Source organism: Drosophila novamexicana, unplaced genomic scaffold (genome assembly GCF_003285875.2).
Source record: "Drosophila novamexicana strain 15010-1031.04,08,12 unplaced genomic scaffold, DnovRS2.1 tig00000644-arrow-pilon, whole genome shotgun sequence".
Classification (NCBI taxonomy): domain Eukaryota; kingdom Metazoa; phylum Arthropoda; class Insecta; order Diptera; family Drosophilidae; genus Drosophila; species Drosophila novamexicana.
The window spans coordinates 1290023-1311912 of NW_020824814.1; the positions used below are offsets into that span (position 1 = coordinate 1290023).

General features: G+C 43.1%; 6 protein-coding genes and 1 non-coding gene across 7 annotated transcripts; 5 read left to right on the top strand and 2 right to left on the bottom strand.

Moving 5' to 3' along the window:
* Window positions 1-11079: 11079 nt before the first annotated feature.
* On the bottom strand, window positions 11080-13785 carry LOC115762802 (U3 small nucleolar RNA-associated protein 4 homolog). Its single transcript, XM_030705158.1, has 3 exons — window positions 13442-13785; window positions 11552-13379; window positions 11080-11486 (listed from the first exon to the last, which is right to left on the bottom strand). Exons 1-3 carry the CDS (start codon window positions 13570-13572, stop codon window positions 11367-11369), a joined length of 2079 nt encoding a protein of 692 aa, XP_030561018.1. The 5' UTR covers window positions 13573-13785; the 3' UTR covers window positions 11080-11366.
* A 181-nt stretch (window positions 13786-13966) lies between these two features.
* Window positions 13967-16431, top strand: LOC115762648 (protein disulfide-isomerase TMX3). The gene is made up of 2 exons (XM_030704953.1): window positions 13967-15054; window positions 15120-16431. The coding sequence occupies exons 1-2, from the start codon at window positions 14155-14157 to the stop codon at window positions 15507-15509; spliced, it is 1290 nt and encodes a 429-aa protein (XP_030560813.1). The 5' UTR covers window positions 13967-14154; the 3' UTR covers window positions 15510-16431.
* Window positions 16416-17313, bottom strand: LOC115762650 (programmed cell death protein 5). The gene is made up of 3 exons (XM_030704956.1): window positions 17194-17313; window positions 16800-16920; window positions 16416-16737 (listed from the first exon to the last, which is right to left on the bottom strand). Exons 1-3 carry the CDS (start codon window positions 17242-17244, stop codon window positions 16514-16516), a joined length of 396 nt encoding a protein of 131 aa, XP_030560816.1. The 5' UTR covers window positions 17245-17313; the 3' UTR covers window positions 16416-16513.
* A 156-nt stretch (window positions 17314-17469) lies between these two features.
* LOC115762649 (mediator of RNA polymerase II transcription subunit 10) lies at window positions 17470-18127 on the top strand. Its single transcript, XM_030704954.1, has 2 exons — window positions 17470-17697; window positions 17776-18127. The coding sequence occupies exons 1-2, from the start codon at window positions 17576-17578 to the stop codon at window positions 18053-18055; spliced, it is 402 nt and encodes a 133-aa protein (XP_030560814.1). The 5' UTR covers window positions 17470-17575; the 3' UTR covers window positions 18056-18127.
* Window positions 18128-18337: 210 nt separating this feature from the next.
* Trnai-uau lies at window positions 18338-18432 on the top strand. The gene is made up of 2 exons: window positions 18338-18375; window positions 18397-18432. It is a non-coding gene; the product is annotated as a tRNA-Ile (tRNA).
* Window positions 18433-18660: 228 nt separating this feature from the next.
* On the top strand, window positions 18661-19516 carry LOC115762663 (iron-sulfur cluster co-chaperone protein HscB). Its single transcript, XM_030704971.1, has 3 exons — window positions 18661-18902; window positions 18959-19071; window positions 19129-19516. Exons 1-3 carry the CDS (start codon window positions 18708-18710, stop codon window positions 19514-19516), a joined length of 696 nt encoding a protein of 231 aa, XP_030560831.1. The 5' UTR covers window positions 18661-18707.
* Window positions 19517-20271: 755 nt separating this feature from the next.
* On the top strand, window positions 20272-21790 carry LOC115762662 (gamma-glutamyl hydrolase). Its single transcript, XM_030704970.1, has 4 exons — window positions 20272-20514; window positions 20638-20688; window positions 20757-20986; window positions 21094-21790. Exons 1-4 carry the CDS (start codon window positions 20288-20290, stop codon window positions 21708-21710), a joined length of 1125 nt encoding a protein of 374 aa, XP_030560830.1. The 5' UTR covers window positions 20272-20287; the 3' UTR covers window positions 21711-21790.
* The last annotated feature ends 100 nt before the right edge of the window (window positions 21791-21890 follow it).

The following is a 21890-nucleotide window of genomic DNA, read 5'->3' on the forward strand; positions in this document are numbered from 1 at the left end:
AATACCCTGTACCGTGCTTTGGGAGAGAATCAGACTAATCTAAGGAGTACGTTTTAATGATAGTTGCAAGTCTGGGCAGAGCTTGGGCTCTTCATTTAACATGTCATTGCCTAAAATTTCTAGCTAAAATTTAGAATAAATAATCGAGAGAGAAAGAAGCTAAACAAAGGTGCATCAAATAGGAAAATCGCTTCGGTTTTGACAGAGTATTCACAGTTTAAGATAGAAAGCTTGAAAGAAAGAAAGTGGGATAGACAGAAGGAGAGAATGATAGAAAGAAAGAAAACAGAGAAGAAAAAAGAAAAGCAAGAAAGATAGAAAGGTAAAAAGATATAAAGAATAAAAGAAAGAAAAATTGATAGAATAGACTGAAAGAAAGTTGAACGATAGAATGATAGAAAGAAAAAGAAATGAAAGAAAGAAGAAAAGAAGGCATAAAAAAGAAAGAAAGAAAACAAAGAAGAAAGCTATATAGAAAGAAATATATAGACAGTATAACGAGAAAGAAATCAATGGGAGTTTAAGAGTCTTATTAAAATATGTGAATCATTATCTTGGCCAAGATAATCATTGCATGCGGCATGAAAATTAGTTCTGGTTATACTCAGTTATGCAGTTAATTAAGATAAACTTAGGAGCTTGGCCTTGGCCCGGGCTGCTGGTGCTACAATTAAATTCACAGCATTTGCCAATTGGCCAATTCGTAAAGTCGAGTGCAAATCGAGGCGACAAAGTTATTTAGCACTTAATGCAATTGGAACAGTGGGCGTTGGCCGGCAGCACATCCTTCCGATTGGAGAGCAGGGGCGCGGGGCAGGGGCAGAGTGGAGTGGGGCGGGGCAGGGCTTGCAGCTTGGCTGACCAGTTGACCACGTTGCAACGGTTTATGGTTTCCGCCAGCAAAGTGAGCAATTTTCCGAGTTGGCCAGCTGACAGTCGACGGTCGGTTCGGGGCCCAGACATGGATGGTTACTACATGATTAGACGCGGTGGGGCGGGCACACAAGGGGAGGGGGGGAGGAAGCGAGGTGCAGCTTGGCGCCAGACGACTTCCTTGTGCGGCAGGTGCTGCTGCCAGCCTTGCAACATATTGATTGAAATTTAAAATGCAAATCACTTAAAGCGTTCAATTTAATTAAATTATTACCACAACATTGTTGTAGCATCAACTAACTAAAAGGGGGGCCAGCTGTGGGGCTGGCTTAGCTGAGGCTAAGCATTAAACTGAAGCCCGTTAGACGAACACAAAAACAACAACAAGGGTGACAACAACAACAACAAAAACAACAACAACAATGACACATTAATGCTGACGACAGCAAGTCATTTTTCACAATGCCTACACTCTGAGAAATTTTCAAGAGATTGTGTTGATTTGTCTAGATCAAAGTTTGAGCTTAAAATTAAGAAAGTTCTTCTATTTTGTAAAGATTTATTGGGAATTTATCATCGTATTTCAATCAGACTACAGATTTTTAGTCGAAATTCATGTCAAAATCGTGCCCTTAGGATTCGTATATAGACATGGGTCAAAATTGCCCATTCACATAACTCCGTCAAAACTCAACCGATTTTCACGAGACTTGGCTTTTTCTTCATGGTTTTCCCTCTAAAATAATCTGGCATTTAAATCTGACCAAGCATTTTTTAGTCGAAATTCATGTCAAAATCGTACCCTGTAGATTCGTATATAGACATGGGTCGAAATTTCCCACCCCCATAACTTGGTCAAAACTCAACCGATTTTCATGAGACTTGGCTTTTTCTTCATGGTTTTCCCTCTAAAATAATCTGGCATTTAAATTTGACCACAAATTTTTTAGTCGAAATTCATGTCAAAATCTTACCCTGTAGATTCGTATATAGACATGGGTCAAAATTTCCCAACCCCATAACTCGGTCAAAACTCAACCGATTTTCATGAGGCTTGGCTTTTTCTTCATGGTTTTCCCTCTAAAATAATCTGGCATTTAAATTTGACCACACATTTTTTGGTCGAAATTCATGTCAAAATCTTACCCTGTAGATTCGTATATAGATATGGGTCAAAATTTCCCAACCCCATAACTCGGTCAAAACTCAACCGATTTTCACGAGGCTTGGCTTTTTCTTCATGGTTTTCCCTCTAAAATAATCTGGCATTTAAATCTGACCAAGCATTTTTTAGTCGAAATTCATGTCAAAATCGTACCCTGTAGATTCGTATATAGACATGGGTCGAAATTTCCCACCCCCATAACTTGGTCAAAACTCAACCGATTTTCACGAGGCTTGGCTTTTTCTTCATGGTTTTCCCTCTAAAATAATCTGGCATTTAAATCTGACCAAGCATTTTTTAGTCGAAATTCATGTCAAAATCGTACCCTGTAGATTCGTATATAGACATGGGTCGAAATTTCCCACCCCCATAACTTGGTCAAAACTCAACCGAATTTCATGAGACTTGGCTTTTTCTTCATGGTTTTCCCTCTAAAATAATCTGGCATTTAAATCTGACCACACAATTTTTGGTCGAATTTCATGTCAAAACCTTACTTTTAAGATTCGTATATAGACATGGGTCAAAATTGCCCATTCACATAACTCCGTCAAAACTCAACCGATTTTCACGAGGCTTGGCTTTTTCTTCATGGTTTTCCATCTAAAATAATCTGGCATTTAAATTTGACCACACATTTTTTGGTCGAAATTCATGTCAAAATCTTACCCTGTAGATTCGTATATAGACATGGGTCAAAATTTCCCAACCCCATAACTCGGTCAAAACTCAACCGATTTTCATGAGGCTTGGCTTTTTCTTCATGGTTTTCCCTCTAAAATAATCTGGCATTTAAATCTGACCACACATTTTTTAGTCGAAATTCATGTCAAAATCTTACCCAGTAGATTCGTATATAGACATGGGTCAAATTTTCCCAACCCCATAACTCGGTCAAAACTCAACCGATTTTCATGAGGCTTGGCTTTTTCTTCATGGTTTTCCCTCTAAAATAATCTGGCATTTAAATTTGACCACAAATTTTTTAGTCGAAATTCATGTCAAAATCTTACCCTGTAGATTCGTATATAGACATGGGTCAAAATTTCCCAACCCCATAACTCGGTCAAAACTCAACCGATTTTCATGAGGCTTGGCTTTTTCTTCATGGTTTTCCCTCTAAAATAATCTGGCATTTAAATTTGACCACACATTTTTTGGTCGAAATTCATGTCAAAATCTTACCCTGTAGATTCGTATATAGATATGGGTCAAAATTTCCCAACCCCATAACTCGGTCAAAACTCAACCGATTTTCACGAGGCTTGGCTTTTTCTTCATGGTTTTCCCTCTAAAATAATCTGGCATTTAAATCTGACCAAGCATTTTTTAGTCGAAATTCATGTCAAAATCGTACCCTGTAGATTCGTATATAGACATGGGTCGAAATTTCCCACCCCCATAACTTGGTCAAAACTCAACCGATTTTCACGAGGCTTGGCTTTTTCTTCATGGTTTTCCCTCTAAAATAATCTGGCATTTAAATCTGACCAAGCATTTTTTAGTCGAAATTCATGTCAAAATCGTACCCTGTAGATTCGTATATAGACATGGGTCGAAATTTCCCACCCCCATAACTTGGTCAAAACTCAACCGAATTTCATGAGACTTGGCTTTTTCTTCATGGTTTTCCCTCTAAAATAATCTGGCATTTAAATCTGACCACACAATTTTTGGTCGAATTTCATGTCAAAACCTTACTTTTAAGATTCGTATATAGACATGGGTCAAAATTGCCCATTCACATAACTCCGTCAAAACTCAACCGATTTTCACGAGGCTTGGCTTTTTCTTCATGGTTTTCCATCTAAAATAATCTGGCATTTAAATTTGACCACACATTTTTTGGTCGAAATTCATGTCAAAATCTTACCCTGTAGATTCGTATATAGACATGGGTCAAAATTTCCCAACCCCATAACTCGGTCAAAACTCAACCGATTTTCATGAGGCTTGGCTTTTTCTTCATGGTTTTCCCTCTAAAATAATCTGGCATTTAAATCTGACCACACATTTTTTAGTCGAAATTCATGTCAAAATCTTACCCTGAAGATTCGTATATAGACATGGTTCAAAATTTCCCATTCACATAACTCGGTCAAAACTAAACCGATTTTCATGAGGCTTGGCTTTTTCTTCATGGTTTTCCCTCTAAAATAATCTGGCATTTAAATCTGAACACACATTTTTTAGTCGAAATTCATGTCAAAATCTTACCCTGTAGATTCGTATATAGACATGGGTCAAAATTTCCCATTCACATAACTCGGTCAAAACTCAACCGATTTTCATGAGGCTTGGCTTTTTCTTCATGGTTTTCCCTCTAAAATAATCTGGCATTTAAATCTGACCACACATTTTTTAGTCGAAATTCATGTCAAAATCTTACCCTGAAGATTCGTATATAGACATGGTTCAAAATTTCCCATTCACATAACTCGGTCAAAACTAAACCGATTTTCATGAGGCTTGGCGTTTTCTTCATGGTTTTCCCTCTAAAATAATCTGGCATTTAAATCTGAACACACATTTTTTAGTCGAAATTCATGTCAAAATCTTACCCTGTAGATTCGTATATAGACATGGGTCAAAATTTCCCATTCACATAACTCGGTCAAAACTCAACCGATTTTCATGAGGCTTGGCTTTTTCTTCATGGTTTTCCCTCTAAAATAATCTGGCATTTAAATCTGACCACACATTTTTTAGTCGAAATTCATGTCAAAATCTTACCCTGAAGATTCGTATATAGACATGGTTCAAAATTTCCCATTCACATAACTCGGTCAAAACTAAACCGATTTTCATGAGGCTTGGCTTTTTCTTCATGGTTTTCCCTCTAAAATAATCTGGCATTTAAATCTGAACACACATTTTTTAGTCGAAATTCATCTATAAATGGTATAAAAATGTATATAAAAAGATTCAAGAGATTTAAATGCGATATATTTAGTTTAATTAAGAAATAATATTAAATAATTATACTCAACTCGAAATGCTTTTCATATTCAATCTAGATTCATATTTCGTACTCAGTTTTTCGCTCAGTGCACTTTTGCGGTCAGTTGCAGTTGCAGCTGGTGCCCAGCCACGCCCCGCACCGCCTTCCGCCCGACCCAATGCACTTGCAGCAAGCGCAACGCTTGTGTCTATCCGCGTGTTGCGGTGCCTTTGGCCCTGCCTCATAATGATGTTGCCTGGGCTAATACTGCTTGCGCCCCCCCCCTCTCCTCTGCAGTTGCCCCGACCCCCGCACCACCCCCTCATCTGCCTCATTGTTGGTTTTGTTGGCTTAATTAAATTGTGGTTGCCACTTGCAAACGAAGCGCGTACACAAAATCACACACACAGCAACACACATTGCAACAATGCAACAGACACTGTTGCACATTCCGTTTCGCTTCTCTTTGTTGTTCTTGTTGTGGTTGGGCTTTTACTGAGTGTGGGCGGGGTGGAAAGTGGAATGTGGAAAGTTGTTAAAAAGTGCGTGGCCAACAATAACATTAAAATTATAACCGCAATTTAGCACGCATCACTAAATAAATTGGCAGCTCAACTAACTGCGGGAATACCCCTACTTAACTCTGAAAATCATTTGTCAACTCGCATTTAGCAGAGTTCCAAAGAACCAAATATAAATTGACAGCCGCATCTGGAAGAAAGGTGGAGTTCTAAGTACCAATAATGTGGTGGAGGCAAGTTCTTTGCACTGAAAGCAAATGAGGGTTGAAAATACTCTGCTGCAACTTAAACAAGTACATGGACCTTATAAGCGTATAGGCTTCCGAATTTCCTACTTTTTATACGCTAAACCCATTGAAAATAGGTCCAAAGTGGTATAATAAGAGAAGGCAGCATCTCAATATAGATTTAGATAAATAAACTTGTATTTTTGATTTTCTGAATAAACTCCGGGAACTTATTGATCAATAGCCGAATCGATCTAGCCATGCATATCATCTGTCTATCGTTTCGTTTGATTGTCCGTCCGTCTGTCTGTCTGTCTATCCGTTTGTACGAACGCGCCGATCTCAGAACCTAAAAGTGCTAGATACTTAAAATAATGTAACTAGGTCCTCCTAGTGCTCGCGCAGTACGAGTTTCTTTTCGATAATCGATAACTTGCCCTGTTTCCAAGCAATCGATAAAAATGTATATCGAAATCTTGTTTTTTTTTAGCAATTCTCTTAGGTTTTAGGAGCTAGAGTCACCAAATTTTGCATGTAACTTCTAAGATAGTATAAACAGATCAAGTATCTTTCATTTAATAGCTACCGCTGTCCCCTCTAGCGTGAGCTGTCCCCGCCTATAGTTTCTTACTTGTTTTAATATATTATATTAAGTTTTACAACCTTATTATTTTATGCTCCGAATTTAATGTATTTTTCTACTTTTTTCAGCTTGCAATATCATGTGAATAAATAGTGAAAAATTGTTTAAAACTGGGGTAAGTCAATCCATGCTTAATATTTTCTATGAAAAATTAATTTAAGTTGGCAATAACTTAAGCAAAATTCAATTTTCGATTCTTCTTTGCTCCACTTAAAAGCGCTGTAAAGCCTCAAGCCTCAATTTTGAAGGCTTTTAAAGTTCTTCTGCACTTAAAATTAGAACAGAAAAATACTTAAACTAATATTTCCAGCTGATTTTAACTTATTTTCCATTCATTTTTTGTATCTGATGCTCATAATTTAATGAAATTTATTTTATTTTGCTCTGTATCTAGCTTTAGCTATTTTATTCAAGTGAATTTGCTTAACTTAAGACTTTAGCAGCTGCTTTTAATATTTTATTGAAGTCTTTCTCATTTCGCATAAAAACTGCAACTTTGAACGTCTCGACTGCGCTTTCAGGAAGCTGCAGCGTATGACACGAGTGTTCATTAGGATGCTTTTCGCCCCGCGGCAACTGCTCCTACCCACCCCACCCCACCCCACACCTCCCCGCACCTCTGCCCACCTCTCGCTCTGCTTTGTCAATGCGTGAGTGCCGCGGTTTATTGTTCATTTGTCCTTTGGAAGGACACAATTCAATGGGATACAAAAAGTGCGCACAGTTAAAACCCAGAAAAGCCAACTAGAATCGAGGTAATATCCCCGGCTCCGGCTGCGCCTGCCGCCCCTACCCCTTGCAGCTGCCACTGATAGCAGCAGCTGCAGCTTCCCCTTTGACCTTAGAATGTCCGTTGCAGCAGCTGCAACTCCCGCTTAATTTGTGGACAAAGAGTGGAGCCACAATGCAATTCAATTGTAGAGCTTGACGTGGCAACAGGGGCTGGGTGGTTAGAGAGGAGGCGTGGCAGGGGGTAGGGAATGTTGCTATCACGTTGCCATTTAAGTTGATTTCCTTTTTTTTTTTTGGGTTTGAGCATAAAATTCAATCAGCTTGAGCTGCATTCAAAAGTTACGAGCTGGCGTAAACCCCACCTCGCCTGGCCACAGCTTCCCCCCTGGCACCCTGGCACCCTGGCACCCGGCACTGGCGCAGACAGCCACGTTTGTCCTTAGATTGTCCTCTGGCAGCAGCAGCAGCAGACCTTGTCTCGCCTGTCTAGACCGCTGCAGGGGTCGTCGCTGCAGTCATGGCAACCGCATGCGATTTATACTCTAGCTAGCCCCTCGTCCTCCTTTCTATTCGCTGCCTCTGCTCTCTGGAATTGTTGCCACTTTTATGTGCCACAAGCGACACGTTAATATTATTAAATGCAAATTAAGCTTTATCTCATTTCGTTCATTAGCGGCCAATTTGCGCGTTCTTGTTTATTGGGTGGCATTTGGATTTGCCACGCCCAGGCAACCTTTAAGCTGCGGCTTGATTAGCCCCGCTGCAATTAACCCAGCAGCCAGACGCACTGCATCATTTGTGGCTGCATTCCAATGCGGCTGCTGCTGCGTCTTCTCCTGCTCCAGCTCCAGTTCCGTCTGCAGCTGGAGGCGTGTTTTCACTTCCTGGCAACGGCTAATTTGCAAACCAATTAAATGTCAATTTGAGGCATTGTTCCCATTCGCCGCGTCGTCACAATGTCTGCTGTGTCAGCGCGTTAAACTTTTCGCCTCAGACCCGGAGACGCGCGGCTCTAAAGCGCGACTCGCAACTCGCAACTCGCCAGCAAAGGCACAAAATCTATTGTCGCCGCTTTGGCTGCATTGTTGTCCGTATACCCTGTAGTCGAATGGCTAAAACAGGGTATATTGCAGACGGTTTTGACAAGCAGGGGAGTCTATCTTCGTGCCTAGAAACTATTCTATACGGTATATAAACCGTAGATCATAAGCTCGATAATGTCGATTATAAACAATTAAAATTTTTGAAATTATAGCCTTGATTTTTCTATATACACGCAATACATGGCCAGCTTTAAGGTCTGTATCAAAGCATACACAAAAAGTTGTTTAAGAATTCGTTTTTCAAAATGTGGGACTAAGGACAAGCAGAACCAGGGAGTATGCTTTGTAGTAAGACAGACAGGGTATCCACTAGTCGTGCACGCTCGCCTGGCGTACTCACACTTGCTTTTGCTGGCAGCGCCAAAGTTTTGCCCAGCGTCAAAGTTTTCACTGGCTGTCTAGACGCGACTCGCAGTCGACTCCTTTGTACACTTCGACTTCGACTTCGACTGCGTTTGCGACTTTAGTTGTATTTGGTCGCGTAGTTTGCATAAGTTTCAGCCGCCTATCCGCACCGCTCGCTTAGCCCCCACTGCTCCCTTCCCCTCCGCCCCAGTCGTCTTGATTGTGGTTTGAGCCGCGTTGCTTAAGTGCATTTTAATGCCTCAACTTGGCCAAAAGGGCGTGATTGAATTCCAGTACACTGTGTGCGCGAGCTTTTTGTCAATGTATCGCACGTGGCGTATGCGTAACATTTGCTCGACAAAGCCAAGCTCCTCGAGTACAGTGAAGTCTCCACATATTCGCTAGATAAACTGCTTAGAGCTTTTCACTTGTTTGACTGCCGCACTCTCATTTTTCGCTACCCAGTGTCCAAATGTTTCAGTTTCGCTGTTCCAGAAACTTTTAAACTACTTTCAATTCAAATAAAAGCTTTCATACAAAAGCTTTTAGAGTGCACCTCCTAATGATTCCTGTAGCAAATCAATAATAATGGTTTCTTTACAAAAGGTTTTAAAACGAATTTGTGATCACATAAATGCTTTTTATTTAGTTAGTTGTATTCTTCTTAAAGCTCCCTTCATTGAAGGGACGTGAAAGCATTTGGATTGACTTGCTTTCTTAATTACATTCGCTAAAAACTAGTTAATCACAGGCTTTTTAAAGCCTTAAACATTTAATTTTAAAGCATAGTTCAATTTAATTTAGTATCGGAGCTTTAGACTAAAAGGGTAAAGCTTCCATCTAGCTTTATGTAAAAGCTTTCAAACCTTATTGACTTACAAAGCTTTAAGCCTCAATAATGACTTCTAAAACCTCCATCTTCTATCATTTAAAATTGGGAAAGCTCGTGAAAGCTTTTAGCTTAAAACTAGCTGAACTACGCTCGAGTTCTCATAAGCTTTTGTTTTCTTCTCATAGCTTCCAATTACTGTGTCCTAAAGCTTCATTGGCACTTTAAGCTAATGTCATTGCAGCTCAAGCTTCAATATTTGACGTCGATTTTAAAAGCTAAACAATTTCCATCAGTCACATTATTTATGTCCATTTGGCTGGTACTGTGCACATTTTCTATGCAAATGCGGCCGACAAATGCCCAAAAGGCACGCCCACAACCGCAGCAGGAAAACGGATGCCAAAAAAAAAAAAAACTAATTCTTTTTTTATGCAAATAGAAGAGAGAAACCCACAGGAGGCAAAGAAAAAAAAGTGCATTGGAATATGGCTGCAGGATACTTTTAGCCACAGACACGGACACCCACGCAGTTGGAGGAGGTAGGGAGGAAGCGGGGAACGGTTGCTGGGGCACCTCATCGGCCGAGCTGGGCAATGAGTTTTTGAGCTAAAAGTTGAATTGTGCAACAAACAGACTCTCGCTCGCTTCGTCTCTCTCTCTCCCTGCCTCCCTTTCCCACTCGCTGTGTGTGTTCGTTTTCGACTGTCTGTGTGGTATGCACTTGTCTAGACGTTGGCTAGACAGTGTAAAACCAAACCAAAAAAAAAAGAGCACAAAAAAAAGAAAAATAACAGAAATACAAGCCAACAACAATTACAGCAAAAATGCCAGCGACAAAACGAAACGAAACGAATTGCAGCACATTTGCCATATAGCGAGTGTGCACCGTACCCGTGCCCGACCCCGAACCGTACACGTATCCACTGTGGACCTGGACAGCGACAAATTTCTGGACAAATTTCGCACATAAAGCCAGTGCTACACACTTTTAAAAACAAGCTGAATTCAAGAGAGAACGGCTAAATAAATACCCTTCTCGAGATATGGATAATACGCTTGATATGTGAAGCTCCTAATTCCTGAGTTTAAGGAGCAGACATTTTTTTACGACCGATTCTAGGATTTGGATAATATATAAAAAAGGTTAGGGAAAATACAAAGTGTCGGGTTAGGTGAAGTTATTTTTGAAGAACAGAACAATTAGCCAGAGAAGAATTGAACGATCCGAACTATAGATCTATAGGATAGAACAATTCAATGTGGATAATATATAAGAGGATTAGGAACACTAAAAATTGTGGGTTTATTGAAGATATGTTAAAAAACATAAAAATGTTTCAAAACTAAACAAAATTTGTCGATCCGTTCTGCCTATAGAGATATGGTTTACTTATCATGATCAAGTTATCTTAATAATCATTCCCATGGCAGCTATATAATATAGTAGTCGGATCCGGCTGAGTCCGACTTTGTACTGCCTGCAACAGAAAGACGCATCTATACTAAGTTTTATAGCAATAGCTGGGAGACTACTTTGCATGAATCAGATTAGGTAGTTTATCTAGAAAATGTATATATCTTATAGGCTCGGTGATATCTTGTGCTATGCTATTCAGCTGATCGATTATATATATATATATATATATATATATATATATAGCTAGACTATGCTGTTTATCTGGATTATACATACATCATAAACTCGGAGCTATCTTAATCTATGCTTAACACATTTTTCTTGACTAAATTATATCTTGCTCGCTTTTCGGGCTTGTCTGACTTTGTATTTGGCATGCCAAAAACTAGCTAAGCCGTTGCAATATTTAGCTAGAAAGTAGCTGAATGCGCAACACTACACAAAAGTCCAAGTCGGTGCACACGTGTGCTTAAAACTCAGTTTACTAACATGAAGAACAACAGTTTTTTCTATTCTTTCGCATTTACAACTTAACTAGAGACTACTGTAGGGCGTGTGTCGTGTGCTTTACGCGGCGCCAAACTTCTTGCGCTGATAGGGCGGCGGCAGCGGTGCCAGCAGATTCTTGGTCTGCACGCCGATGGTGACCAGCTCCTTGGCGCCGAGGCGGCACACCTGCAACAGATGCTGAAAGAGTAGAAAGGGTTAGATTAGAAGAGAGCTCGGTTAGTTTTGTGCATGGGTTAATTTACCTGACGATTGAATCGCACCTTGAGGCGATAGCTCTTCAGTTTGGCTGTCTCGTGCGCATCGCTGGCCGACTTGCTCAGCCGCTTGGCCTTTGTCTGGGGCGCGTGCAGCGTGTGCTCCTCCGGCTGATAACACTCCAGCACATACAGATGCACCTCATCATAGACCATAACTATGTTGGGGTTTTGTGCATCCAGCATTAGGCCGCGAATGCTGTGCAACTGCGCATTGGGCACAAAATGCTCGGCGGTCTCGCAGACAAAACGACGCTCCTGTAGATCATAGTCCACAATACGTCCATCCGCATAGGCAACCACCAGACGCGAGCTGTTCTCGTGCATGGCCAGCGCCGTGGTGCCAGCTTTATAGCGCGGCAAATTGAGCAAATGTTTGGCCTTCTTGCCGCGCAACTGCCAAACGGCAATCAAATGATTTGTGGCAGCCACCACCAGATATTTGCCACACGGCGACATTTCCACCAGGCTAATTGGCGTCTTAATCTCGGGGCTCAAATCCTGACTGTATAGGAAATTCACCTGCTGCTCCTCCAGACTAAAACAACGCAATTGTCGACTGGCAGCGTGTATCAGCCACAGTTGCTGCGGCTGACCCTTGAAGAAGCCAATAAAACTGGCTGGCTCCAGTTCGGCGGGCAAATCCGTTGTCAGGCGTTGCAGGCCCAGCGGCTCGTGCTGCACTCGACTCAGACGCAGCTCCTGGGCCGTGGAATAGCATATCCAGTTCCCGTCCGGCGAAATGGCCGCAGCCTGTATAAACTTGTTGGGCGCAACATTTAGCTGCAGCAGCTTCTCGGGCGTATGCTCCAGCTGCAGCTGCTCCGTACTGCCCAGGCCGAGTTGTTGACGCTCGCCGGGTCGCGGCACGCCCAGGCGCCACAGATCCAAGCTCTGTGGATAGCGCAGCAGCAGTAAATTGCCGCTGGGCGCTAAGCTGGCGGCTTTGCCCTGCAGATAGGGCGCATATTTGGCGACATAGGCACTCGTCTTGGTGCTTGACGAGATGCACAACAAGCCATCCTGGCCGCCAGACACAATGCGATTGCCTATGACTAGCAGCGCCTTGACATAATGGCTGTGCACTTCGCGCTGCAGGAACTTAATCCAGCGCTCGCAAACGGAATCCTCGCGCTTGATTTGCGTTTTGCTCAGGACACGTATCAGGGGTGGCTTCATGCCGCTGCACACCAGACGATCCTCCTCCTCGTTGAGCGCCAAGGCGAACACATTGCGATCGAGCACCTTGCACGACTCCAGCTGCGTCGCATTCGCGCCATTCCATACGGTCACATAGCCAGCAGAATCGCCGGCAATAATCGTGTTGTCGCTGAGCACCTGCAGCGAATAGACAATCACGTTCCGGTCGGACAGTGTCATCGTGTGCAGTGTATGCCCCTTGGCCACGCTCCAGATGCGCACAGCACCCATTGTGCCGGTGACCAGACGCTTGCCCGGCTTGTCGAACCTACAGCAGAGCACGCGTCCATCCTGCTTGCTGAACAACAGTTTGTAGTTGATCTCGTCCTGCTCAATGCTCATGATGTTGATGTGTCCCTCCTCGGAACCGACAGCCAGCTCCGTTTCAGCGCTGTTCACGTCCAGGCACCACAGTGCATTGCCGGTGGGCGACTGTTCGCGACGTGGTTGCAGCGTCGTCAAGTCCCATTCGATCAGTTTGCCCGTCAGATCCACCGAGAAGAGGCGCTTGCTCGCCCAGGCCAAACTCTCCACCTGCGACTCGGGGGTTAGCTGAATGACGCGTTCCAGAAATGGCGCGTAGTGCATGTTCCACAGCTCAATGGAACCATCCTCGCTGAGAATAAAGCGCAAATAATTCCAATTATTATTTCATAAGTAAATTAAATTTTCACTCACCGGCTGAGCGCGAGACATTTGAGCACTTTGCTGTACGCCATACAGACTATGCCGCGCGGCTTGATTGTATAGAAGCGTACATTGTGTACTTGGGCGGTGCCCCCGGATTTATCGGGCACGTCTGCTTTCATTGTAAAACTCGTTGATATTTTAGTTTTACTTTAAAAAATACACATTCGCACGTGCGTCGAGCGCGTTGTGGTGCTAGCTGCTATTGGCGTTGCCGGACCGCGTCAATCGCGATGTAAACAATGCCATTCACAGCGCGTGCAAACGATAGTAATTGCTATCGATATGCACAGTGGGTCACAATGCAATTAAAATAGACGACATGTGATTAAATAATTGTGGAAGGAAGTGATTTATATATTTGTGTGTGTTTCAAACGCAATTAAGACAGTATGCTATTCTTAAATGAATCAAGCGCTTGCAAAGCTGTCAGTTATTGTTAAGCTAGTGCCGGACCATTCACAATATCAATTGCAATCGATATGTGCAGCAATTCACAATTAAACTAGCTCACAATTGAACTAAACAATAGAATATGGGGGTGGTTTTTTGCGGTTTTTAGAAAAAATTACCAATTGCTAATTTAATTATATTGATGACAATGTGCCAAGTGTAAATAAGCTAACGAAATTATGCAATAACACTAATTGCAATTACCACACACCAGTAACAAGAGCAGCAGCAACAACAACAACAACAATAACATGTCCGCATCATTCTGGAGCTTGTGTCTGGCATTGTTGTTCCTGCTGGTGCTCGGCACACCGGCCATATCATCGCGTGTCCTGGAGCTGAGCGATCGCTTTATCGACGTACGCCATGAGGGCCAATGGCTGGTCATGTTTTATGCACCGTGGTGCGGCTATTGCAAGAAAACGGAGCCGATCTTTGCGCTCATCGCGCAGGCTTTGCACGCGACCAATGTGCGTGTGGGTCGGCTGGATTGCACCAAATATCCGGCAGCAGCCAGGGAATTCAAGGTGCGCGGCTATCCAACCATAATGTTCATCAAGGGCAACATGGAGTTCGTATATAATGGGGATCGCAGCAAGGACGAGCTGGTCGACTATGCGCTGCGCATGTCCGGGCCGCCAGTGCAGCTGGTCACGCGCACGGACAGCGTGGACATGCTGAAGGGCTCGCACACGATCTTCTTTATGTTTGTGGGGCCGCAGCAGGGCATTGTCTGGGACACGTACTATGCCGCCGCCGAGGGCTATCAGGAGCACGGCTTCTTCTATGCGACCAGCGAGGATATTGCCGCACAGCATTTCGATTTTGAGCAATTGCCCGCGGTGATTGTGTACAAGGAGGAACAGCATCATTTCTATCCACACGGTCATGTGGCGCACGAAATGGATCCGAACGATGTCAATGAAACCATTTTCCAGTGGGTCAATGTGGAGCGCTTTACGCTCTTCCCGAAGGTGACGCGTTTCAATATCCATCAGCTGCTCAAGACCAAAAAGTTCCTGGTGCTTGCCGTCGTCCAGGAGGACAAACTCAGTCAGATAGCCACACATGAGCTGGAGTTTCGTGACATGGTCGAGGGCGTCATACGCAAGCATCGTCCGCGCTATCATGATAAATTCCAGTTCGGCTGGGTGAGCACATGTCTAACACAATCCGTTCCACAGTTCGTTTTCAACTGCTTTGAATCTTCACCCAGATTGGCGAACCGTCGATAGCACATTCCATTATATTGGACCAATTGCCCACGCCCCATTTGATAGCGTTGAACTCGACGACGCAGCATCATTATCTGCCCGAGGACGATCCGCTGCAGATGACGCCGCAGGCTCTGCACCTATTCCTCGAGTCCATCGGCAATGAGAGCGCCACAGCCTACGGCGGCGACACCTATTTCGTGCGCGTTAATCGGGCGCTCTTCGAGCTGAAGCGCTCCCTGCGCGAGATGTGGCGCGGCAATCCCGTGCTAATGACCGTCATCTTTGGCCTGCCGCTGGGCTTTCTATCGCTGATCATGTACTCGATTTTCTGTGGCGACTGTCTGGTCACCGAGGAGGAGCAGGACGAGGATCACGAGAAGAAGGAGTAGAACTGGCTGCTGCAAAAAATTCATTTCAATCTCGTGCTCTCATTTCTCACCATGCACTTTACGTAATGTACTTTTGCATAAAGCCAAAATCTAGTCTTAGTTTAAACGACATAAACTACATTTTGCTTTTAGAGATTCCGTTTCGTGATTTCGTGTGCGATGCGTATTCTTTAACTGTGTGTGTTTATTTGTTGTGTATCTATTCATGTCGCCTTGTTTGAGTTTAAACGAATTGATGAAAATTTTGTATTCCGTATTCACAGGGTCGTTCCCTCAACTTCGCGACTTGGCCAAGAGATATCGAGTTTTTGTGGTAGCTTTTTACACTTGCTGAAAGTTTTATAACTTTGTCAAGAAGTACTTTATTTTAGATAAGTCACGTCTGTCTGTTTTTATGTGAACTACTCCCTCATGGTTATCTTTTTAAAACACTTCAAAGATTCGTCTTTTTATCAGCTGTCGCTGGTATTAAAAGTAGAAAATTGAGTTTGTATATGAGAAACCTAATTGATTTTCGAACTACGAGCTTCACATTGCCAACATATGGCCGAGCGAAGTTTGATCAATATCGTTAGACTATGGCACAATTGGCATAAGTAAACATAAAGCCCTTTAGTTTTTCCAAGACAAGAAGTAACTAATTTAGAATCGAACTTCTATATCATATAGTTCTATTAGAAACTCACGACTGGGAAACATGAACAACTTTTTGATTTCCAAGACTTCTTAGCCAAAATCAACTCTTCAGCTCAACTCTTTCATACATCTCTCTGATAGAAACCTTTAGCAATATATTTCCATATATGGCAAGCTCTCAAAATTTGTCTGCAAGCATACATATAAGAGCTGCGACATCCTGAGACATTTCGACATTTTGTTTAGTTTAATAAAGATTAGTTGATAATTTCGTAGAATCTGTAAAGCACGTTTGTTTCGATTTCTATTCGGTTGTGTACAAGGAAAACTTAAGTTAGGTTTTGGTTGATTTTAGATACCAGCCAAAATCAGCAGCCATAGTCCTCATCGTCATCGCTGTCTATGGCCGCACGGCGACGATCGTACTTGACGGTGGATTTACTCTGTGGCATTTGTGCATTGACGCTCTCCAGGATGCTCACGAATTGGGCGTCATCCAGTTTGCCGCGCACCTGGCCCATTTGGGCCATGCGTATGACCATGTTCTCGAACATTTGCGCCTTTTCCGGCTTGCTCACTTTCAGTGTGTTGACTGCAACAGAGGTTGACATTAGCGTGGCTTGACTGTACAGTGGCTGCGGCCAGTTTACTTACGGCGTGCACGTGCCTGTTGGTCGAGCACTTGGGAGAGAATTGAGTGCTTCATTTCCTCCTGGGCGCGCATCTGTTCCTGTTGGGCCTGTTGTTTTTCGGCATCGCTGCCACCGCCGCCGCCCTGCATGAACAATTACAGGGTATATCGATTAGGGCATACCCTTTCCCGCACAGGTGTGCCGTGAGTATGCCGCCACAATAACAACAATAATGAGTCATACATTGCTATAAACAAACAGACACTGCTTGCATAGCATTGCGCATTATGGTTTTACGCTTTGTGCAGCATCACAACTTTATAATTTATTTTTGATTATATTTAAATTTTTTTTTGTGGCTATTTTTGGCATTTGGCAGCGAGCGGCTTTTGCTAAGCAAATTGTTTTCTACTTACAAATTGTGCCATGCGCTTTGCGCGCAATTCATCCAAATCTCCATCCGACATGTTTTTCAATTTAATGTATTAAAATTTATATATATATAAAATGTTATTTATTATAAAAAATAAATAACCACAAACTTCGCTGTTCTCCGGTAGGCAGTGTATCGATACAATTATCTCACTCTGACAAGCCAAACTAATCTATCGATAGTAGCTCCGCGTCAAGTATCGATATATTGCATTGAACACGGTGAATGGTGTACTAAGAACAAGAAGAAGAAGCAGATACAGATATAAACAAACAGCTGTGCAGACCAACAATTGAATTGGTGCAAAAGAAATTAAGTAAGTTGTGCATAAGTTTCATTATAAATTGTTAAAATATTGCTGCGAAATGACTTCGCCATTGGAAAATTTGGAAACGCAACTGGAAATGTTTATCGAGAACGTGCGGCAAATACGCATAATTGTGAGCGATTTTCAGCCGCAGGGTCAAAACGTACTGAATCAGAAAATGTAAGGAAATTTCGCGATTTGCCTAGATGTTGCTTTTAATACACATTTGAATTTGAATTTGAATTTGGTTAAATACAGCAACAGCTTGGTCACCGGCCTGCAGGAAATTGACAAATTGCGGCCACAGGTGCAGGATGTATATGTGCCCTTTGAGGTCTTCTTTGACTACATTGACCAGGACAAAAATCCACAGCTGTATACAAAGGACTGTGTGGAAAAGGCGCTGGCCAAGAATGAGGAGGTTAAGGGCAAAATCGAAAGCTTGAAAAAGTTCAAAGCGAATCTGCTGCTGGAATTGTACAAGACATTTCCCACCGAGATGAACAACTATCGAGCCTACAGAAAAGACTCCATCTAAGAACTGCAAATTTTAGTTTTGTAAGCCTTAAAGTACGATACACATAAAAAATAAAAACTAAAAAATAATAAAATATAATTGCTACACATGTATGTACTTAGACGTATGCGTTTTGTGTCCTTGTCTTTTTAGAATCAATATTTACTTAAGTCCTAGCTGACAAATTATTATGCTTTTGTTTAGTTTAGAAATTGAGTTCGACTTAAAACGAAAGGGGTTGCGGAAAGGACCGGAACTGTGTTCTAAATTCAAAACGAGCATTTAGCAAATTTTTTTCCGAAGGCTCCAGTGGCGCAATTGGTTAGCGCACGGTACTTATAATCAGTAACTGTGTATGAGCAATGCCGGGGTTGTGAGTTCGAGCCTCACCTGGAGCAGCAAGCACAATTTGAGTGTTGCGTATTTTTTTTGATATTTATAAATATTTACATATATATGTGAATGCATAAAACCCCGTTGACAATTGCTTTTTTGTTTGCGCTTGCATTGAATACCAAAGTTTATTTTGATTGTTAAATTGAATGCGGTGCTAGAACTGTTAACTGTTAAGCCGCAGCGTTGCCAGATCGTCGCGCACAGCAGGCCAGCTGTTTATTGTTTTTGAGCGCTTGTGTAATTGATAAGAGCTTTGCATTTTAATATTTATCGCAAAATGCGGCGCACGTTTGCCATTTGCCGAACTGGTTTTAGTGGTTTAAGTTATGCAAAAACGTTCAAAACGCATGCTGTAACTTATAGTCTGCCGACAGCGCGTCATGCGTCATCGGCCTGCTGGAATTGCCAAAAGCTGGGCAAGCACATGATATGCGCGGAATGTGGCTGCCTTCAGGATGTGGATAATAGCACGGCAAGTAATTGCGTCAACTCGCGGAATGCATAGTTAATTGTGCCCACTCCCATTAGAACTACTTTTCGTTGCTGAATTTTCCCGTCAAGTTTTCGCTGCAAACCCCGGAGCTGACGCAGCGCTTCCGGCAGCTGCAGGCGCAAGTGCATCCCGATAAATACAGCAACAAGTGAGTTAACGGATTCCTTATGCTATTGGAACTAACAACTGGCCAACCCATCCGTAGGACTGTGCGCGAGCAAACCAACTCCGCGGACTGGAGCTCGCTGGTCAACAAGGCGTACAAAACGTTGTCGGTGCCATTGGAGCGCGGCCAGTATATGCTGCAGCTGGAGGGCGAGCAGATGCCGCAGGACAATAGCGCGCTAAACGCCACTTTTCTGATGGCCATGATGGAGCGCAATGAGGAGGTGGAGGAGGCGTCTGACAGCGATGCGCTGGACAAGCTAAGTGCACAGTTGAGCCAGGAGCAGGAGGCAAAGGCACAAAAGCTGACGGCACAATTCGAGGCAAACGATTTGGCGGCGATTAAACAAACGCTTGTGGAAATGAAATATTTGCAGAGCATACAGAGCAGCATTAAAAAGAAACAACAACAGCTGATGTCCAGCTGAGCATAAAATATGCAAATCGATTAGTCGATCGTTCAATCGATAGGTACACAACACAGGCGCAAGAAGAAGAAGAAGCAGCAGCAAAGCAAAAGGTGGCCACTGGCCACGGCGGGCCCCAAAACTCAACCAGCTGGCATCACCGGCAAAGACCTTCATATTTTACTTGTTTTTTTTTTTTCTTTTCTAAAACCAACGATCGATTCAAGCGAAAAAATGTAATGTGATTAAAGTTGGCATGTGATTGCACCTGCCGATACGGTTGCTGCTTAATTATTGTTGAAGTAATGACTCGCCGTTGTAAGGTATATGGGCGGTAATGTGAAAAAGCGACCCAACTAGTTTTTGCTAGCCTGCTCGATCAGGGGTACTTTAAGCGCTTGACGTGGGGCATGGCGTTGAGAGAGGCGAACTTAACACATTGGCCAAAAAAACAGATAAAATTCCCCGTATCGTGCACCCTGTACCGTGGGCCAGTGACAAATCGTTGCGCTTGGTGATAATATTATAATCAGCTAACTGTGCGCCCTCCAACGAGTTCACACCCGCACACACACTCGTAATTTTCACTTACACCTGTCGCCACACACACACACACATACTAAGAAACACACACTCGCGCAAGTCATTTGGCAAATATTTCTAGTGCAAATTGAATTTAAATTGAAAACGCTTCTTGTTTCGCAATGTCAGTGCTACTTAGTTCATCGACTGAGCCGCGCGCACAACTGCGAACTAGCCCAAGTAAAATAGCAACAAGAACCTACTGAGAGGATGCACACGCTCTGCCTGTGCCTGTGCCTGCTGCTGATGCTGCCGCTGCTGCTGGTGGCACCTGCCCAGGCCGATGTTAACGGCACAATATCGCCCATCATTGGCGTGCTGGCCCAAGAGGTCTACCAGGATGGTTTGATTTCAAAGCATTTCAATGCGACCAGCTATATTGCCGCCTCGTATGTCAAGTTCGTGGAGGGCGCCGGAGGTCGGGTGGTGCCCATCGGGTAAGTACTGCTATCAGCGGAGACAGGTGCAATAAATCCAGCGTTTTGATAAGGCGTGATTGCGCTTGCCAATGACAAGGCAGTTTTGGCTTTGAATAATTTGTTGCCCATCTTCAAAAACAGAATCGGACACAATCGCAGTTACTACGAGGAGCTGCTGCAGAAGATCAATGGGTATGTTGTAGGCGTGCTGCGTTTGTTAATTAACTCTGTTAATTTGCATGGATTTTCTCAAAAAATAGTCTACTGCTGCCCGGCGGCGCAACCTTTTTCAATGAGACGAATGGCTATGGCGATGCCGGTGAGCATTTGATAGCAATTGCCAGGGAGCTGAACGATAATGGCACCTACTTTCCGGTTTGGGGCACATGTCTTGGCATGGAACTGCTGGTGCTCAAAATGGCCAATGGCACGGAGACGCGCAGCAATTGTCAGGCCATTAACATGGCCCTGCCCCTGGAGATGAAGCAGGGTGAGAGATAGACTATATGGAAATGGAGTAGATATCCGACTTCTACTTCTATTAAGAGACACCACTTTAGATATTCATGTATTTTGCCTTTCATGTATATTTGATAGACTACAATGAAAGCCGCCTGTTTGGCGGCGCCAGCGAGGAGATCATTACGAAGCTGTCTCAGGAGAATGTCACCTATAACTATCATCGCTATTGCTACAAGGAGCAGAGCTTTTCGCTGCCAGCTCTGAATAACTCTTGGCGCATTATGTCCCTAAATCATGATGTGAATGGCATTGAGTTTGTCTCCACCATTGAACATTTGAGCTATCCATTCTATGGCGTACAATTTCATCCAGAGAAAGCGCTCTATGAGTTTGTCAGCAAGGATGTGCCGCACTCTTCGTCGGCCGTGCATAGTGCACAGTATTTTGCGGACTTTTTCATCAACGAGGCGCGTCGGAATACGCATAGCTATGACAATGCCACAGAGCAGGCGCTTTCCCTGATCTATAACTATCAGCCTGAATATACTTCAGTGCTGGGCTCCGGCTATGTGCAGCAATATCTATTTGAGGATCCGGATATAGCGGGCGACGGCGATGATGATGGCCCCTATCCCTACTATCCTTCTCCCAATGACAATGGCAAAAACGGTGTCGCATCGTGGTCTCTCGGTTTTGGACTAGTTGTTGCCTTAGCTTTCAGAGCGTTCGCTGTGATAATGGAGCATAGTTAAGATTAAATGTGTCTAGTTCTTATTTGTGTGCTATACATGCATAAGTATAAAGTGTGTATATAAATGAAGAATATCTTTTTTTTTTGTAATTTATTTTTAACTTTTTGTTTATCAATCTAACATTCGGCGCCACAAGATAAAATTAACTTGAGGCTTAGGGGCTTGCAAACATGTGAATCG

What these genes read in the sequence shown, in the direction of transcription:
- LOC115762802 (XM_030705158.1), bottom strand. Translation starts at nt 13,572, where the DNA reads ATGAAAGCAGACGTGCCCGATAAATCCGGGGGCACCGCCCAAGTACAC. An exon ending in AAATGTCTCGCGCTCAGCCG is followed by an intron (nt 13,380 to 13,441) that starts GTGAGTGAAAAT and finishes CTTTATTCTCAG; the next exon opens with CGAGGATGGTTCCATTGAGC. An exon ending in AGGTGCGATTCAATCGTCAG is followed by an intron (nt 11,487 to 11,551) that starts GTAAATTAACCC and finishes CTACTCTTTCAG; the next exon opens with CATCTGTTGCAGGTGTGCCG.
- LOC115762648 (XM_030704953.1), top strand. Translation starts at nt 14,155, where the DNA reads ATGTCCGCATCATTCTGGAGCTTGTGTCTGGCATTGTTGTTCCTGCTG. An exon ending in ATAAATTCCAGTTCGGCTGG is followed by an intron (nt 15,055 to 15,119) that starts GTGAGCACATGT and finishes ATCTTCACCCAG; the next exon opens with ATTGGCGAACCGTCGATAGC.
- LOC115762650 (XM_030704956.1), bottom strand. Translation starts at nt 17,244, where the DNA reads ATGTCGGATGGAGATTTGGATGAATTGCGCGCAAAGCGCATGGCACAA. An exon ending in CAAAGCGCATGGCACAATTT is followed by an intron (nt 16,921 to 17,193) that starts GTAAGTAGAAAA and finishes TTGTTCATGCAG; the next exon opens with GGCGGCGGCGGTGGCAGCGA. An exon ending in CCAACAGGCACGTGCACGCC is followed by an intron (nt 16,738 to 16,799) that starts GTAAGTAAACTG and finishes CCTCTGTTGCAG; the next exon opens with TCAACACACTGAAAGTGAGC.
- LOC115762649 (XM_030704954.1), top strand. Translation starts at nt 17,576, where the DNA reads ATGACTTCGCCATTGGAAAATTTGGAAACGCAACTGGAAATGTTTATC. An exon ending in AACGTACTGAATCAGAAAAT is followed by an intron (nt 17,698 to 17,775) that starts GTAAGGAAATTT and finishes GGTTAAATACAG; the next exon opens with CAACAGCTTGGTCACCGGCC.
- LOC115762663 (XM_030704971.1), top strand. Translation starts at nt 18,708, where the DNA reads ATGCGGCGCACGTTTGCCATTTGCCGAACTGGTTTTAGTGGTTTAAGT. An exon ending in AGGATGTGGATAATAGCACG is followed by an intron (nt 18,903 to 18,958) that starts GCAAGTAATTGC and finishes CACTCCCATTAG; the next exon opens with AACTACTTTTCGTTGCTGAA. An exon ending in CCCGATAAATACAGCAACAA is followed by an intron (nt 19,072 to 19,128) that starts GTGAGTTAACGG and finishes ACCCATCCGTAG; the next exon opens with GACTGTGCGCGAGCAAACCA.
- LOC115762662 (XM_030704970.1), top strand. Translation starts at nt 20,288, where the DNA reads ATGCACACGCTCTGCCTGTGCCTGTGCCTGCTGCTGATGCTGCCGCTG. An exon ending in GGTCGGGTGGTGCCCATCGG is followed by an intron (nt 20,515 to 20,637) that starts GTAAGTACTGCT and finishes CTTCAAAAACAG; the next exon opens with AATCGGACACAATCGCAGTT. An exon ending in GCCCCTGGAGATGAAGCAGG is followed by an intron (nt 20,987 to 21,093) that starts GTGAGAGATAGA and finishes TATATTTGATAG; the next exon opens with ACTACAATGAAAGCCGCCTG.